We start from the raw sequence: 15,985 nt of genomic DNA, 5'->3' as shown, positions 1-15,985 counted from the left end.
TCCTTGCCTGCTCCTTTTCCACCCAGTGTGTCGTTTTCTATTCCTCATTTCTGCTGAGGGATGCAGAGTGTAGGGAGATTTGGGAGTGGTGTCAAAAGCCACTGAAGTACGAGGAGATTATTGGTTTGGGCTTGTTTCCTTTGCATAAATCTGCAGAAACCAGCAAGACCACAGTGGCCTCTAGTGGGTTTTACAGCCTCTTGCACTGTTCCTATTTAATTAATTCCTGGGCAAGGCTCTTAAACTGGGTTTCTGAAGAGGAAGTACTTACTTAACCTTCCATCCCTATCACTCATCTGGAAAAGGGTTTTAATAAAAGACAGAGAAATGGAGCAATTAAGAGATACAAGCGTCACTGAGCAGAGAGGAACTGGAAATTCTTATTTTGGATAGCAAAATGATACTTAGCTCAGAAAACATGACCCTAAATTAAATACAAGTTTGTAATGACACTATATATGGTAAAGAAAAAGATACATGACTCCCGTTTCTCAGGGAGGCAGCTCTCAGGCTGGGTACCTTCTGACTATTCCTCCATATGACCTAGGCTTCAAGGAATGCATAATTTCAGGGTAGTTTGTCATTGTAGAGATGCAGACAAAATGGGAGGAGTTTAGTAGTTAGCAATGAATGCAATCAAGGCCTGGGAGGGAGGAGAAAAGACTGGATGAATTTAAATACATAGGACTCTGATAGATTCCAATTAAGGATATGGAAGAAAAGGAGAGAGGCCTAAGGGTAGGGTATAAATATTTGAGTGTCAAATACAGAGTTTTACTGTGGTTTAAACAGAAGGAGGGGAAGTGAAAACACTATTCTGTGTATCAGAACTTTGCCAGTGAAATGCAATACTAAAGCATTAGCTTCTGCAGGAAATAATGGGAACTGAAGAGAGAAATCAGGCTGGACAGGAATCCTAGACAAGAGTGAGGGGAGGAATCTAGCTTTGATTTCAGTTAACATACTTTTTTTCTTTGTTTTTTCATAACTTTCATGAGTCATGTCACAGAGAACTCAAAATATTTTCTATCTTACCACTGTCAACAGTGAATGTGCTCCCATAGTGCTTCCTTTCGAGTTATTTGCAACATGTCATTTTGGCGGGGGGGAGGCGGGAGTTCTGGTTTGTTCTTATCACTTAGGGAACTGATCATAACTTTCAGCAGTAATATCACTTTAATACGTTTGCTGGAGATGGTTGGGAAGATGCCTTTGATCTAAGAGTTTTGCTATAGTTGAGCTGATTTTTAACAATTTTACTCTTGATCAGTGAGTGTGGTTGTTGAAAGTAAACCACTTGTCAGCTACTTTTTTCTTTCAATAAGCACATCAGTCAATTTGGATATTACTTTTAAGGCATGAGTTTCTAAAAATAATGTTTTCCAAAAAACAAAACAAACAACAACAACAGAAAAAAAACACTCTTGCAGGCAAATAGATAAGTCAATATACACAAAATTGTAATATTTGCTTCAAATATTTGCTTGCAAAATATTTGCATATAATCTTAGCATGCATATATATAATATATAAATTTTTATTTATTTTTATATATATATATATATATATATATATATATAAATTTACACGTTAGAGATACAGAGCAGGAGGTTTGATTATATTTCTGCTTTGCAAATTTCTTTGAATTAAGTATGTCCCCAGCCTTACCTGGGGGGGAGAAAGAATTCATGTGGATTTGCAAGTAATCAAAAAATGAAAACCACTGATTGAACAACTGGAGGCAGATTTTGATTGATAATTGATAGCTGCTACCATCCTAATACTGCTTCAAAATGCTCTCCAAAGAGAATTGTAGGTTTCATGATAGACAAAGAATGTGCTTTTTTTTTTTTTTCATAAAGTGACTGTATATATTTGTTTTTCTTTTAAATTCTGAAAATTCTGTTCTTTCTATGTTACATCTAAATATGAAGTGGAAATTTTTATTACTGTTAGAGCAAAACTCCCAGCAGTTAAAATCAGCTCTTTTTTTTTTGTTTTGTTTTTTTTCTTTGAAGCTTAGCTTTTAATATACAAGTACGTATTTTGCTTTTCTAATCCAGTGTAATCTAATTGCAGTTGATGAGTAAAGAGTCTCCAGTCTCTGTTGGAAATGATGCTTACGTTGACCTTGATCGTCAGGTATCTAAGACTAGATGTTTCTTTTCCTTTAATCATAGGAAATCAGTGCCCAGTCATCTTGTTTTGTTCTTAAGAAATCTGTCTCTTTTAATCATGGAATGGTTTTGTGGAAAATTCAAATACGGAATAGAAAATTAAATTTCAGTATTTCAAATCCTTTTGCTTTATAGACTGAGTTTACCCATTTTGTGTATTTAAAGGAAAGAAGAAATCATTTTGGAAAATAGTATTAGCTATGTGTCGTTATGGTATAGCAAAATTGAAGACCAACGCAAATCTTTGGATAATGAGAGAAAAGCAAAAGAGAGTTCATAGTATTGCAACAAAACTTTTTTTTGCCATTTCATTTTTGCCATTTATAACTCAATAAAGAGATTTAAATATGGCTTAAAAATCCTTGAAGCAGTCCTGGGAACTGTCACAATACATATGAGAAGTTTTGAAGAGAATTCTTCGCTGTCTGTTATATTTAGAGAAAATGCAAAACCAGCTGTGTTTTTACTTAGAGAGCTTAGCTTGGTCCTAACATTGTCCTACTTCAGCAGTCTTTTCCTAATGCACTAGAATTATATAGTACAATGGTGTTCCCTGCATTCCTCCATCTTATTGTCTTTGAAGAAGTCTGTAAATGCTGACAGAAGGAATTATTGTTTGTATGTCAGCAATCCCTTGAGAAATAAGACATGGTGATCCTGTTTGGAAAATGCAGGTGGCCTGTCTAAAATTGATCCTATATGTAATAATATATGTATACCTCTATCTCTGTACAAATATATACATTGCATGTTTTTTTATAGACCAGTTTTCATGTAACTGTATTTTTGTTATCCTATTTGCATTGATTTGCAAATATGAAGGATACATGTCTTATAAAGTCCTCTAAGCAGATGAATCTGTTTTTTTCTACACTGCTTATATGTCTTAGTGTCTGTTTCAAAAGGCTAGTTTTCTTCATCACCATTTTAATTGTATTCTTGTTGTACAGTAGGAGTAGTTCCCAGTGACTAGACAGATTTTTGCCTTAATTGTCTATTCCCTATATTCCACCTTCCAATCCTTTGTATATTTGGATAGTAGATAAAAGTAGATAGTAGAAATTATGCACTCTTTGCCTCTGTAAAGAAAAGTGGTGTTGACAATTTTTTCAGTGTAGCAAATTCTTTGCATTTAAGCTTTTCAGGGGGATTGAATTCAGTTCACAGAATAAGTGTGATAACTTTAATGTTTTGTCTAAGACTAAATATTACTTTCAGGTATTTTGCTTGCCACACAAACTAAAGTATTTCCTGCTTTGCTGCTTTTAAAAGCAGAATTGCCTTTTTCAAAAAACCAATATATTACCCAAACGCAAAAACAATTTATGATCATGTAGTTTATAATTTTTTACACAATCTACAGAGAATGGTGAAACTAAAAATGCTTGTTTTTATGATAGCTGAAGAAAACTACAGAAGAATTAAATGAAGCGCTAGCAACAAAAGAAGAAATTGCTCAGAGATGTCATGAGTTAGATATGCAGGTAGGTAATATACTGAACATGTTAATATCGAAGTGAGAAAGAAGCATGTTAATTTATAGCCTCATAAGAAGAAGAATGAAGAAAATTGCACAGCAGTCCTGTTGCTTTACTTGTGCTACCGGAACAAAGTTCATGATCTCTTGGCTTGATGCTGTAATGTCAGTATTAAGATGTTTCATACTAATCATACTTCAGGTAGGGAAGAGTAAGCCCAACTCATGAATGGGAAAACTCCTGGAGGATGTGCTGTTATAACAAGTTCAGTAAGAAATTACACCCATTTTGGAGTTAGCACATCATCTGTGAATGCCTTTATACTAAGCTGTATTGTAAATCATGCATACGTCATCTGGAAGACATGAGCAACTAAACAAGGAGCCCAAAAAGGCTATTTCAGTGTAACTTTGCTTGGAGTATGGTTTGTCCTTATGTCAAGCAGTTCAGCAGCCATTAGAACTGAGAAAGCTTTGTACCTTGATTTATGTTTAATGATTTATTTATTTATTTATTAGTGTACTTAATGCAAGCTATGACTAAAGCATTTCAGTCTGTTGAAAATTTACTTATTCCTTCTTTTTTTCCTCCTGCTTGCATGTTAGTTTTATGGTATCTAATCATATATGAGTTCATGCTACAGCAGTCCTTTGAGTTGCAGCACGTTGTTCAGTTCTCTGCACCATTGTCTGTTTTCCCAGAGGCTGAGTCCTTTGGAATATGTGCTGCTGTTTCAGATTTGCTTGCAGTTGGCCACTGGTTAAAAACCAAAATTCTAGGAAGGGCAAAGCCATGATTTGGATGTCCAGATTTCCCTGTGCATTTTTTTTTTCCTCTGGAAAAAGAGAGTTTAAATAGCTTTACTTTAGGGTGCTTTGTTTTTTGGAAAGGAAGCAGACTGTAGAATGGTTAAGTCATTTTCTGTGATAATAATTAAGACTTTTACTTTAGCTGCTTTTGAGAAATAATGTTAAAATTTACATTTTATATATGGTAAGTCATTAAGGTCATTATGTATGGTAAGTCACTATGCCTTAAAGTTGAAATGTGTTGTTTACAACACATAGCAGTTGGATAGCTATTAATTGTGTGGTGTCTTTTTGGTAAAATGGGAGTAATGGAACCTGTATGTTTCCATTTGTGGGTTGTGCTAATTTTTTTGTACTCACAAAAGAGCTGCGCTGATAGCTGATAGCTTTGTTATTCCTGCTTTTGTTAAAACAGGTTGCAGCTCTTCAGGAGGAGAAGAGCAGTTTACTTGCTGAAAACCAGATTCTGATGGAGCGCCTGAACCAGTCTGATTCCATCGAAGATCCCAACAGCCCTGCAGGTCGTAGGCACTTGCAGCTGCAGACTCAATTAGAGCAACTTCAAGAGGAAACTTTCAGGTAAAGAAGCCACCAGTGGATAGGTTGTTTGCAGCTGGTAAGAAACATGACATATGCTTCTGGTTGTGCTGGCAGATAGGCTTGCCTTTGTTGCAAATAGTATAACTACAAGTGAAAGTTTTATAGTGCTTTTTTCTTCCTTTTTTCTATCCTCTTCCCACTGCCCTTTTCCAATCTTATGTCAGCTGTGATATAGCTTACCTTTTCACAGAATCCCAGAATGGTTGAGGTTGGAAGGGACCTCTATGGATCATCTAGTCCAACCCCCTGCTCCAGCAGGGACACCTAGAGCACGTGGCACAGGGTGGCATCCAGGCGGGTTTGGAAGATCTCCAGAGAAGGAGACTCCACAGCCTCTCTGGGCAGCCTGTGCCAGGGCTCTGTCACCCTCACAGGAAAGAAGCTCTTCCTTATATGGAGATTAAACTTCCTATGCTTCAGTTTACACCTGTTAACCCGTTGTATCTGTTTTTTAGTGTTTTTCCACTGCCATCTTCCAAGCCTTCCTCTGTGTTTACACACACACTCTCCCTTCAGTTTCCTGAAAAAAAGGGTTTGATGTTTCTCTTGCATGCCAGCTAATGTCTCTTGACTTTCTTTCTATATATCTACACTATAAAGAAATAGTAATGTTTCTGTAACTTAGCTTTTAACTTCTCTTAGTCATCTCCATTCTCTGGAGCAATTCCTACTCAATCCATACCACTTTCTGTTTGTACTGAACAGATTTTCTCCACCCCTTCAATTTCTTCGCTTGTTACTCTAGTTCTGGACTCCGGCATTTTTTCCAGCTTCTTTCCCCCTGTTTGTGAGGTTTCTAACCTTTAGTACTACTTTATCTTCTTTCCCTGCATTTTTATTTGTATGAATTGTAATTTCTCTAGCTCTAGTAGGCCAAACAGGAAATATATACAGCTTCAGTGATAAGCAGTGTTGTACAGCAGTTGTTTTTCCAACCTTCCCTGTTTGTATCGTTCAAAAATTCTGATGTATCAAGATCAAACCGTCTGCTGTGGCTTGCTGCTTGTCTCCATTCTTGTAGATCCTTACTGGACCCCTTAAACTCAGTTTCAGTACTTGTTTTATTGACTATATATCCTTTAAGATGCCTTTGTTTTAATTTCAAATCAAAATCACAATGGCATTTTGTGTTGCCAGCCTATGTCCTCTTCATTCAAAATGTTCTGAAGTTTCTCCTTGTTATTCCTCTTCCTCACTACCAGGTTAATGTAGCTTTCCTGATGTATATTGTACATGTTCTTCATGGCAGAAATTCGGTCTGCATTATTTATATGCTAATCAAAATGCAAATAACTCATTTCATGTCTCAGTTCTTCAGGAATGCTGGACAGGCATGGATTCTTTAAAAAAAAAAAAAAAAAAAAAAACACATAGTTCCACATCACTTAGAACATAAGAAAAAGCAGGAGTATTTATTGAAGGTGTAAAAGACTTGAGCAACTAAACAAAACTCTAGGATAAAGATTTCACATTCAACTTCATGTACCCCAGGACTATAAAATGTGAAATTTTCTGCCAGAGCTTGCATCTGTGAGAAGAAACTGCCACACAAAATCTAGGATTTGTCATTCCGTGAAAACTGACATTGCACATTTTCGTGTTAACATCCGCGGCAGAAACTTTGACATCAACTTGGAAGCATTTAAAAAAAAAAAAAAAAAAGCCCACTACATTCAGCAAGCTCCAGTCTCTGCATTGTTGCATGCTTGGCTGCTGTTTTCTTTTTTATTATGCTTTGCAAAGTTGTTACCAGTGTCCTTAGAGAAGATGATAATGAAGAAAGGTAACAATGACTTGAGCCGAGGAATCACATTGTGTTTTACTTCATTCCTGCAGATTAGAAGCTGCCAAAGATGACTATCGAATACGGTGTGAAGAACTAGAAAAGGAAATTGCTGAATTGAGACAACAGACAGAAGAGCTTACTACATTGGCAGAGGAGGCTCAGTCCTTGAAGGATGAGATAGATGTACTCAGGTAAACTCTATTCTGCTAACCATTTTTAAAGTGTACTTATTAACATTTAGTCCCTATAATTTATATAATTGGTCTTCATTAATTTTTCTTACACATTTTTAATATAAAATTTTCTAAGGAAACACTGAACTGTGTTGTGGCTGTCAAAATGATAGTCATATTGAAGTCATCCAACCTCAGAGCAGTAAGCACAAAAGCAACTCTCTCTTCTGTCTTCCTTACCTTATAGTTCTTCTGAGTTTTGTTATTTTTCTCTGAAAGTTTTCGAAACACAATTGTTTTTCTACTGATGCATGCTTTAAATCAAACTGAAATTTTATGATTTGAGTGTAACTTAAAGCAATGTATGTTGGATAGAGAAAACTTTGCCTGAATATATTACAAACTGAACTCTGTGTTACCTTTCTCTTAAGACATCAGGTTCCAGGCCTATTATGGCACTTTCGTGTTGTCAAGTAGAGACTAGCTGGGAGATGGATAACTGTAATGATTATCCTTAATTGTCTTTAAAACAAAGTCAGTGGCAGAAATGTCATTGCTTGGTAAAAAATAAGATTCTAAGAATGGATTTAAAGTTAAAAAAATGGATGAGAGACGAGAAGTTTTGACTATTACTGCAAATTAATATAGGAAACAGAAAAGAAAGATGTGTTGAGAAGAATGGTACTGTCTAAAACCATTTCCAACAGCCACATTTCGAGATTACAAATAGTAATGGGAGGGAGCAGACAAAGTAAGCCTAGTTATCTAGTAAGGATATGATCATTTTCTTGTACTGCCTTTGATGTCTGACGAAATTTTTTGCATTAAGTCATTATATGGAGGAAGCTTCAGGTGTTTTTTAGTTTTCCAAGTATAGATTTGATACAAATGTGTCCCTACAGGCATTCCTCTGATAAAGTTGCCAAGTTAGAAAGTCAGGTAGAATCATACAAAAAGAAATTGGAAGACTTGGGTGACTTGAGACGGCAAGTGAAACTCTTAGAAGAGAAGAACACAGTGTACATGCAAAATACTGTGAGCTTGGAAGAGGAACTGAGGAAGGCCAACGCAGCACGCAGTCAGCTGGAGACGTACAAGAGGCAGGTAAGAACAGGCATTACGGAATCATAGAATGGTGAAATTCACCAGTTCACCAGTTGGAAAGCTCTTTGCATCCCTCAGCATTTTCTCTTCACAGCATGGGCAATACTTCAAGGTAAATAATAAAAAACATAAGGAACAATCAGCTCCCTGTTGGGAGGCTTACGTGTTTTGCAGGTACTCCTTTTCTATTCCTTTTCTGCATTATCACAATTTTACTTTATGTCGCCAATAAGCAGCATTTTTTACTTTTCAAAAATGAGCAGATTTAAAGCTGTTTTTCCTAAATTATTCCTAATCCATGTTCAGTAGTGGAGCTTGATCTAGAACTTTCAGAAAAAGCATCCATGCTTCACTTTAAATTTCCAGCAGTAGGGGTCTACCATAGTCAAGGTAAGTTATGTCAGTGACTCAGAAACCTCTCCTTTTTTTTTTTCTTGCTATATTTTTAAGGTTTTATTTTATCAAATATGTCTGAATTTGTCCAGTTTTATCCAGAAGATAAAAAGATAAACATCCTCCTCTCTCTGTCTTCTTTTGTTTTGTTTTATATGCAATCAGAAGAATAAACAAATGTATCATCAGCATGCTCTGGGAGTGGAGAGCATGTGCTTATTTTCCTGCTTATCCAAGAGTAATGCAATCATATTCCTGTGAAGATGTAAGACATTCTTATCTTCTCTCAGCTTGTGCGTTACACTGGCATGACATCGTTGTGGTTTTCCAGTTACAAGACCAGCTCATGCCTGGTTAATTAATGTAAACAGTGCCCACTCTGTAGCCTACCTTTTCATAACCTTGAATGGTCATGCCACCAGTGTCCCTGAATGTCTGCTTACAGCAGAAAACAGATACGAAAGCAACAGCTAACAATACTGCAATCCCAGGAGGAATGTGTATCCCTCAAACTGAGAGCTATTTCCCTGTATGTGGCCATCTTAGTTCCCTAGGGCAGTTAGTTTCAGCCTCCCTGGGCTAATTGTGAATTCAGTCCACATGGGTTCACAGGGCAGGGAGAGAGACTCCTCTAGGCAAGAATAGGTTAAAATATTCAAAGGGAAGAGAGTAAACATAGAAAGGAAGTGGCCTGTCACATACCAGCAGTATCGTGTTTGCTTATAATGAATTTCTGTGCTTTATACAATTGAATACGTTGTAGATGTATAAGCTCTACATCTGCATCCAGTTGTTCTTATTTCACTGATGATCAGACTTTTGGAAAGGGCAGCCCCATTATTTGTACTTTGGCTGCCTGGCTGCCAAGTACTCCTCCTTTTCTCCCTCATCCCATGGATGTTATGGATGAGAGGAACTATTGAGACATACAAACAGACATGAAAACTGTGCCACTGGCTGAGACTGGACTGCACATCAGGGCTCCCGCCTGGCAGGTGTGATTTCATTCAGCTGCATATGCTCCCTCAGGATGAACACACGGAGCCTATTTGCCTTAGTATCTGTAAGGCTGGACTCATTTTGAGAGCTGCACTGGAAGTGAAGACAGCCTGAATACCCAACGTCACAAAATTGGTTTCTGAAACTCCTAGCTTTGAGTAGTGTAGTAGGAAGTAAGCCAGGTGTCAGTGTGCTGATATACACCACGGAGAAGTAGTGTGCCCCGTTATGGTAATCTGTCATTCCTGGTATGTGGAGAATCCAGTCCCAGTGATGACAATGTAATCGGACAAGTTAATTCTTTGGCTTAGATCCTCTGCGCACTGCTCATGAAAGTGCTTGGTTCAGACTGCTCTGGTGACCAAGAGGAAATTCCTGTAGTTGTCCCAACCAGCAGTTTCTGTGGGATGAGGGCAGCAGTGATTGATTTTAGGAGTTATGTTTTGTGTAGGAATCTTCTATTCACTTTTCTGGAAGTAAGTATTTTCTTAGAAAACTGTTGTTGCAGCTTGAAGAACTGAAATGTGAAGATTCCAGATCGATTTTGTGTAATTTTAATTCAGCCCCTTTGTGCATGTGCATTCTGAGTTTTTTTGTTGTTGTTGTTTCTTTTTTAAACAGTGTGTCCTGCTTTGCTTTCCCACAGGATCCTTCATTCCACGTCAGATAATTGCTCAGTAAATGTGATGGCTGATTTCTTTGCTTTTTCTGCATGAATATGTAGCTTTATATCTTCTTACACACTGCTCAGATTCTGACGCAAGACTATTAATTTCCTTCTGCTGTTTCCTAATGTACCATTATCATTTTGCAACTGATTACAAATATTAGTGCATTTATTGCCATGTGAGGTGGAATTATACCCATTTTACAAGTGGGGAGCACAGTCATAGGTGAAAGCCTGCGTTTTTACATGTCACTGGAAGCCCCAGTGACGTGTCATATTTGAGGATCTACGTGTTTTCAAGTGTTACATTTGGATTATTTTGCTGATGATTTCGGGAGTAGTAGGCTCCCTCCTTCCCCCTCGTCAGCTCTCCTTCCCACACTCATCCTTTAAGAGCACGAGCAGCAAAGTCCTTCATTGTAAAACTAAAACCATGCAGAATAACCTGGCAGTTATTTTGCTGTAGATATATGTTGAAAATGAAAGATCACTGAAACTGCCAAGCATGTTCCCATATAGGGGTGGCAACTGCTTTGCTTCCTGATTTAGTCTAGTGGGTTACTCTGTAATCTAAAATGAAGACATTAAGAAAACCTTCTTGTGTGTAGCTCCAGAAGAGGTTGAATGTCTTTGGCTGAGTTTTCTTTCAGCTTACGTGTTTGCAGCCAGTTTTTGTTCAGCTCACTTGCTTCCATGCTCCCTGCACTGAGCTCTACTAAAAATCTGGGGCTGACGTAGTGAAGTCTGAAGGTTTGAAAAGGTGAGGCTTTCCACGTGAGGCTGATCATCCACTGGTCACGCACTGAGCATTTCTGCTAGCTTTGTGGATTTCTCCTCTTCTAAGTTTAAAAGCTCTTTGCTGATCTGTAGCTTGAAAGTACATATGAGGCTGAGCCATGGGTTTTCTTTTGAAATGAACAGCCTATGGCTGAATTTTTAAATTAGGTGAAACAGAGGTGACAAAAAGCAAAGAACATTTAATTTCTTCAGAGACGCTTTTTTTTTCCCCTAGGCTTCTCGGAAATCAGGAGGATAACTCTACTTTTCCTGAGCTCTTTGGTCTGTAGAATTATAGACCTTCCCCTGTAGACCATGCTTGGGATTTGTTTTTTCTTTTTGAATATTGACAATACCTTATGCTTTTTGGCCTCTTTTTGCTATTGGGGTAAGACTTAATACTGTGACTGAAACCAAACAAATGATGAAAGCATTTTTTTAGTATGTCCTATAGGTAAATATTTCACTTGTTCTAAACGTGTCTCATGGTGCATGGTAATTGACTTCTTTATCTTGAATACTTTGTTTTAATATTAATGTTTGCAGACAAACTATTGATTCTTGTTCTCGCAGGCAGTTGAACTACAAAACAGATTATCTGAAGAATCCAAGAAAGCTGATAAATTAGATTATGAATGCAAACGGCTGAAAGAAAAAGTAGACAGCCTCCAAAAAGAAAAAGATGTAAGTGTCAAGATGCTTTGTTTGGTAGTAGTAAAAACAACATTGTGTCATTTCTTACACAGAAATGTGATAATCAAAAGTAATCTTTAACAGCATTTTTTTTTGAATTAGGAAATCTTTTTTTCACTTTATTTTCTAATAAACCTAGGGAATACAGCAGAGAATAAAGGTGTGCAACATTTTTTTAAGTTCTAATATGCATCGTCTGAAATTGTTTCTTGGCCACTTGTCATGAGAAGGTTAATAAATGCCAAAGATGATCCTGATGTATCCTGAAAACCTAGTGTAGGGTTTTTGCCGTAGTATTCTAAAACTAAACTCAGTCTTTTTCCTCAAGTATCACACACATGTTTCTCTTTGTAGAGTCAGGACCACTTTAGCAGGAGGTTTAGGAATCTTGTAGAATGATAAGTTTCCTATTGCAGTCCTGCCTTTTATGAAGCTGATTGATCTGTCTTCTAGTGCTAATAAATACACAGGTTAGGTCATCTCTGTTGTATGCTGCAAATGATTTTGAGCTTGTCTGCTCTGTATTCTCTTATCAAGACCCATCCTTCCAGGTTTTCCTGCATACTCTTGTTTCTCACTAATTTACTTCTGTCTGACTTTCTTACGAATCTGTCAGTGATTCAAAATTCCTGTTAAAACACTCCCAGCACTTGCATTAGCAATGTCTCAGTGAGGTGTAAGTTTATTTGACCATCAGACAGAATCTTTGTAGGCATTTCCCTGGACATAACTTCCTGTGCAATCTATCCTAGAATTTCAGTTGTTCCACTTCAGATAGCATTTGAACTGAAAATTCTTTATTATATGCTATTTATTGGTCTTTGATTTCCACTTTTTTATTAACTACCGTGTACACCCATCCTTGACATCACTTCCTTCTCCCATTCAGTTCTGACTGGAATGCTCATAGTAGTTGTTTTCATCATATTGTGCTTTGGTTTTCTTTCCTGCTGTTTATTTAAAGTACGTTTCTCCAGTTTGTTTGACAATGGTAAAATTGTGCTTGTGGCTTACCTGTTGCTTGGTGGACCATTTCATCTTGCACAAAGGATCTGAATTGCAGGCCACTGTAGCTGTAGACTTCTGTTTTGCCATCTGCCAATAAATGCGACTTTTGGGGGAGTTTTTTTCATTGCATCCTTTTGAATGGTTAGTCTCCTGCGAAAGTAGATCAGAGCTGAAAGAGTTTTTCAGTCTTTGGGTTAATGATTCTCCACCTGTGTTTCCTATACTTTCTGTTCCCTAATTGACACATTCTAATGTATTATCAACATTTCTTATCACAGGCTGAAAGTTTATTTAGTGGTATCTTGAGAATAATGTTTTTGTCTTTGTCTTTATGTTTTGGCAAAATTCTGTGGTGTGTGTCTGGTATCTTAAACTACCTGGTTTGAAAATTTCCTTTTATGGTGTGATAAATACTGATAAATACTAACACAATTGGATGGGTTGACTTTTTATGTTTCTGTCAGTGTCTGAAAGAAGCCCTAGAGCTTCCTCTAGTCCTTGAAATGTTCTGGCATTTGAGTAATCAGCTTGTTTTCTGGTAGATTGCATCAGGCTCTAGGATCTTTGCTTTCAGCAACTGAATTTGAGTACTCCTGCTGGGTGTTTCTTTTTATTGCAGTGGTGAATCTGGTTTTGTGATACCTGGGATTTGTGAAATGCCCGCTTTATCCTGATTGCTTCAAGAATAAAACCAGAGTCCAACTTAAAGCATTCAGAAATGCAAGAGAAGCCTCTGTCCCAGCTCACCAAAGTATTCTTTCCCAAAATTATCCCAAGTCCTGGATTTGTTTGAGCCGATACATGTCTGAATCCAGCTGTTCACAAGATCAGATGCAAGGAGCTATCAGCTGGCACAACTCTACCTGTGCAGAGCTGAGGTCTGTCCCACACTTTGTAGTAGCATTGGACACATCCTGATTTTTGTAGCAAACTACACTTGCCTCTTAAATTGTCATTCTCTCCTCTCCTTTTTGAGTCTTGGGACTTGAACTACTTGGAGCTACTGTCTCAGAGAAACTGGAGAAACTACTGAAGTTTCTCATATTTTGCCAAAAGTGGACTTCTGCCACATAGTAGCATATGGGCCTGACATTATTGGTATCTATTTAGCTTTTTTAGGATGATTGAATGCTGTTTTTCAGTTCTCTTTGGACTGAGTCTTAAGCAACCAATTTTCTTCCATATCTGAGCTGCTTATTTGAGCAAGGGCAGCTGGCACGCATCAGGAGAGGAAGGTGGAACTACTTAGACTGGCACTGTTGAAAGAGAGACAAAGTAAAGTTAATGCAGTTTGTTTATGTTGACTATGTATCTCCCTGCCATTCTCTGGGCTGAATCTTAGTTTCTTGAAAAGTAGTCTGTAGTCTCTTGTCTCACTTCCTTTTCCCTTGGAATCAACCTCTTCTGAGCGGAAAAAGGAGAGTGGCTGAGTGGTCCTCATGGATACCGTTTATTACCTGGCACCAGAGCTCTGTGTTATTATTATCTTGATTTTGTAAGCTTATAGCTTTGTCCTTGTAAGCACAATATGGAGCAGCCACTCTCCAGAAAGAACCACTGTAATATTTGATCTTTGTTCTCTTATGGAATAGATTCAGATGCCGTGATTAGAAAATCTCTTGAGTTGTGTATTCCTCTTAAGTGCTGATACCATGCCTTTTGGTAGCTTGCCTAGTTTTAATGAATTGTGTTGTGCCAAGACTAACACCAATTCTATTTCCAATTATTCAGAGGTTAAGAACAGAAAGAGATTCTTTGAAAGAAACTATTGAAGAACTCCGATGTGTACAAGCACAGGAAGGTCAACTCACCACTTCAGGTAAAGGACAAATAAGGAGGTTAGATGCATCTTTTCTAAAGCTCATAGAGGTCTTGTAGTGTACATTTAATATGCCTTTGTTGAAAGGAGATTGAATTCCAACGCCTCTAAGCTCAGCTTGCAAAACTGTTTCTGCTAATTCATAACTTTACAAGCATTTTAGAACACCTTAAAGTTTCTGATGAACTCTGGCCAGTTGCGTGTTTATTTAAGAACATTATTGTAAAACCGTAAACTCGTGGAACAAAATTATTTCTAGTCTTCTAAAAGAAAGCTACTAGTTATCATGCTAAAATTCTCTTTTTTGTTTTCCTGTTGCAGGTTTGATGTCCCTAGAAAGCCAGGAACCTTCAGACAGTTTAGCAGCAGAAATTGTTACTCCTGAAATCAAGTAAGCTGATGCATGCTCTGTTTTGCCCGGTCTTAAGAGTGTATCCCTAAGTAAAGATAATGTAAAATTTATTTTTACACCTCCTGTACTAAATAGTTTTCTTCTTTACAGATATCAGCATACTTTTCCTAGCAAATAGTATTTCTCTTTTTAGGGAGAAACTCATTCGCCTTCAACATGAGAATAAGATATTAAAGCTGAACCAAGAAGGCTCTGATAATGAAAAGATCGCCTTGTTGCAGAGCCTGCTTGATGATGCAAACTTACGGAAGAATGAACTGGAGACAGAGAACAGGTAAGGAGGCATTCTTCTCCATTCCAGTGATTTGTCTTTTGTTTTGTTTTCCTTTAACAACGCCAGACTCTTCTGACTTGAGCAGACTGTGGTCAGGGAAAAAATCTTCTTGTCCAAAAAAAATAAAAGTGACTAGCTATAGTCACTCATTCTGCCCCTGGAGGCAGGATGCAGTTTTGGGGTCCCCAGTACAAGAAGGGCATTGACCTATTGAAGTCCAGCAGAAAACTACTAAAATAGTGAGGTTCAGGGACATGTGGGGAGAGGCTGAGACACTTGGGTTTGGCATCCAACAAGGGCTGCCATAGGGGAGATCTTTCTGTGGTCTATGTCTACTTAATGGGAAAATGTAAAGAAGAGAGAATCAAACTCTTCAAAGAGATGGACAATAAAGGACAGAAACAGAAGACACAAGATGGAGCATTGGTAATTCTGACAGCACAAGGGAAGAACATATCCTCAGAATGGTGACCAACTGCTGGAAAACTGTCCTCCCCAATGACAATTGGACATAATCACGAACAGCCACCTTGGACTGGTTTTCTTTTAGCTTATGGTGGACAATCTCCAGAGGTCCCTCCTGGTCTACAGGCTTCTATGATGCTATGATAGCGTAAAAGCAGTTAGAAACTTTTGCACAATAGAAGCAACTGTTGGAAAGCTATGTTGCATCTATCTAGAAATGCATCTGTTCAGAATCTATTCTATCTATGCATCTATTTCTTATCAGAATCTATTCTATCTATGCATCTATTTCTTATCAGAAATGCATCTATTTTCATTGTTTGGGGAGAGTATCAGAATGCCCTGTGGCAC

The 15,985-nt window shown here is 37.6% G+C and overlaps 1 protein-coding gene across 1 annotated transcript in view; it reads left to right on the top strand.

The window, feature by feature from the left end:
• The window catches only part of HOOK3 (hook microtubule tethering protein 3), a 57,852-nt gene that overhangs the window by 24,335 nt on the left and 17,532 nt on the right, over positions 1-15,985 (top strand). Inside the window, exons 6-14 of the mRNA XM_088520835.1 lie at positions 2,080-2,142; positions 3,578-3,661; positions 4,880-5,043; positions 6,901-7,041; positions 7,926-8,127; positions 11,537-11,647; positions 14,396-14,483; positions 14,805-14,874; positions 15,029-15,169. Coding sequence (XP_088376961.1) covers positions 2,080-2,142; positions 3,578-3,661; positions 4,880-5,043; positions 6,901-7,041; positions 7,926-8,127; positions 11,537-11,647; positions 14,396-14,483; positions 14,805-14,874; positions 15,029-15,169 — 1,064 coding nt within the window. The remainder of the gene's footprint in view (positions 1-2,079; positions 2,143-3,577; positions 3,662-4,879; positions 5,044-6,900; positions 7,042-7,925; positions 8,128-11,536; positions 11,648-14,395; positions 14,484-14,804; positions 14,875-15,028; positions 15,170-15,985) is intronic.

This window comes from Tinamus guttatus, unplaced genomic scaffold (genome assembly GCF_059628265.1).
Source record: "Tinamus guttatus ecotype Peru unplaced genomic scaffold, ASM5962826v1 Tinamus_guttatus_pri_ptg000099l, whole genome shotgun sequence".
Lineage (NCBI taxonomy): Eukaryota > Metazoa > Chordata > Aves > Tinamiformes > Tinamidae > Tinamus > Tinamus guttatus.
Note: the sequence above shows the minus strand (reverse complement) of the source record. Positions and strands in the feature narration are given on the sequence as shown.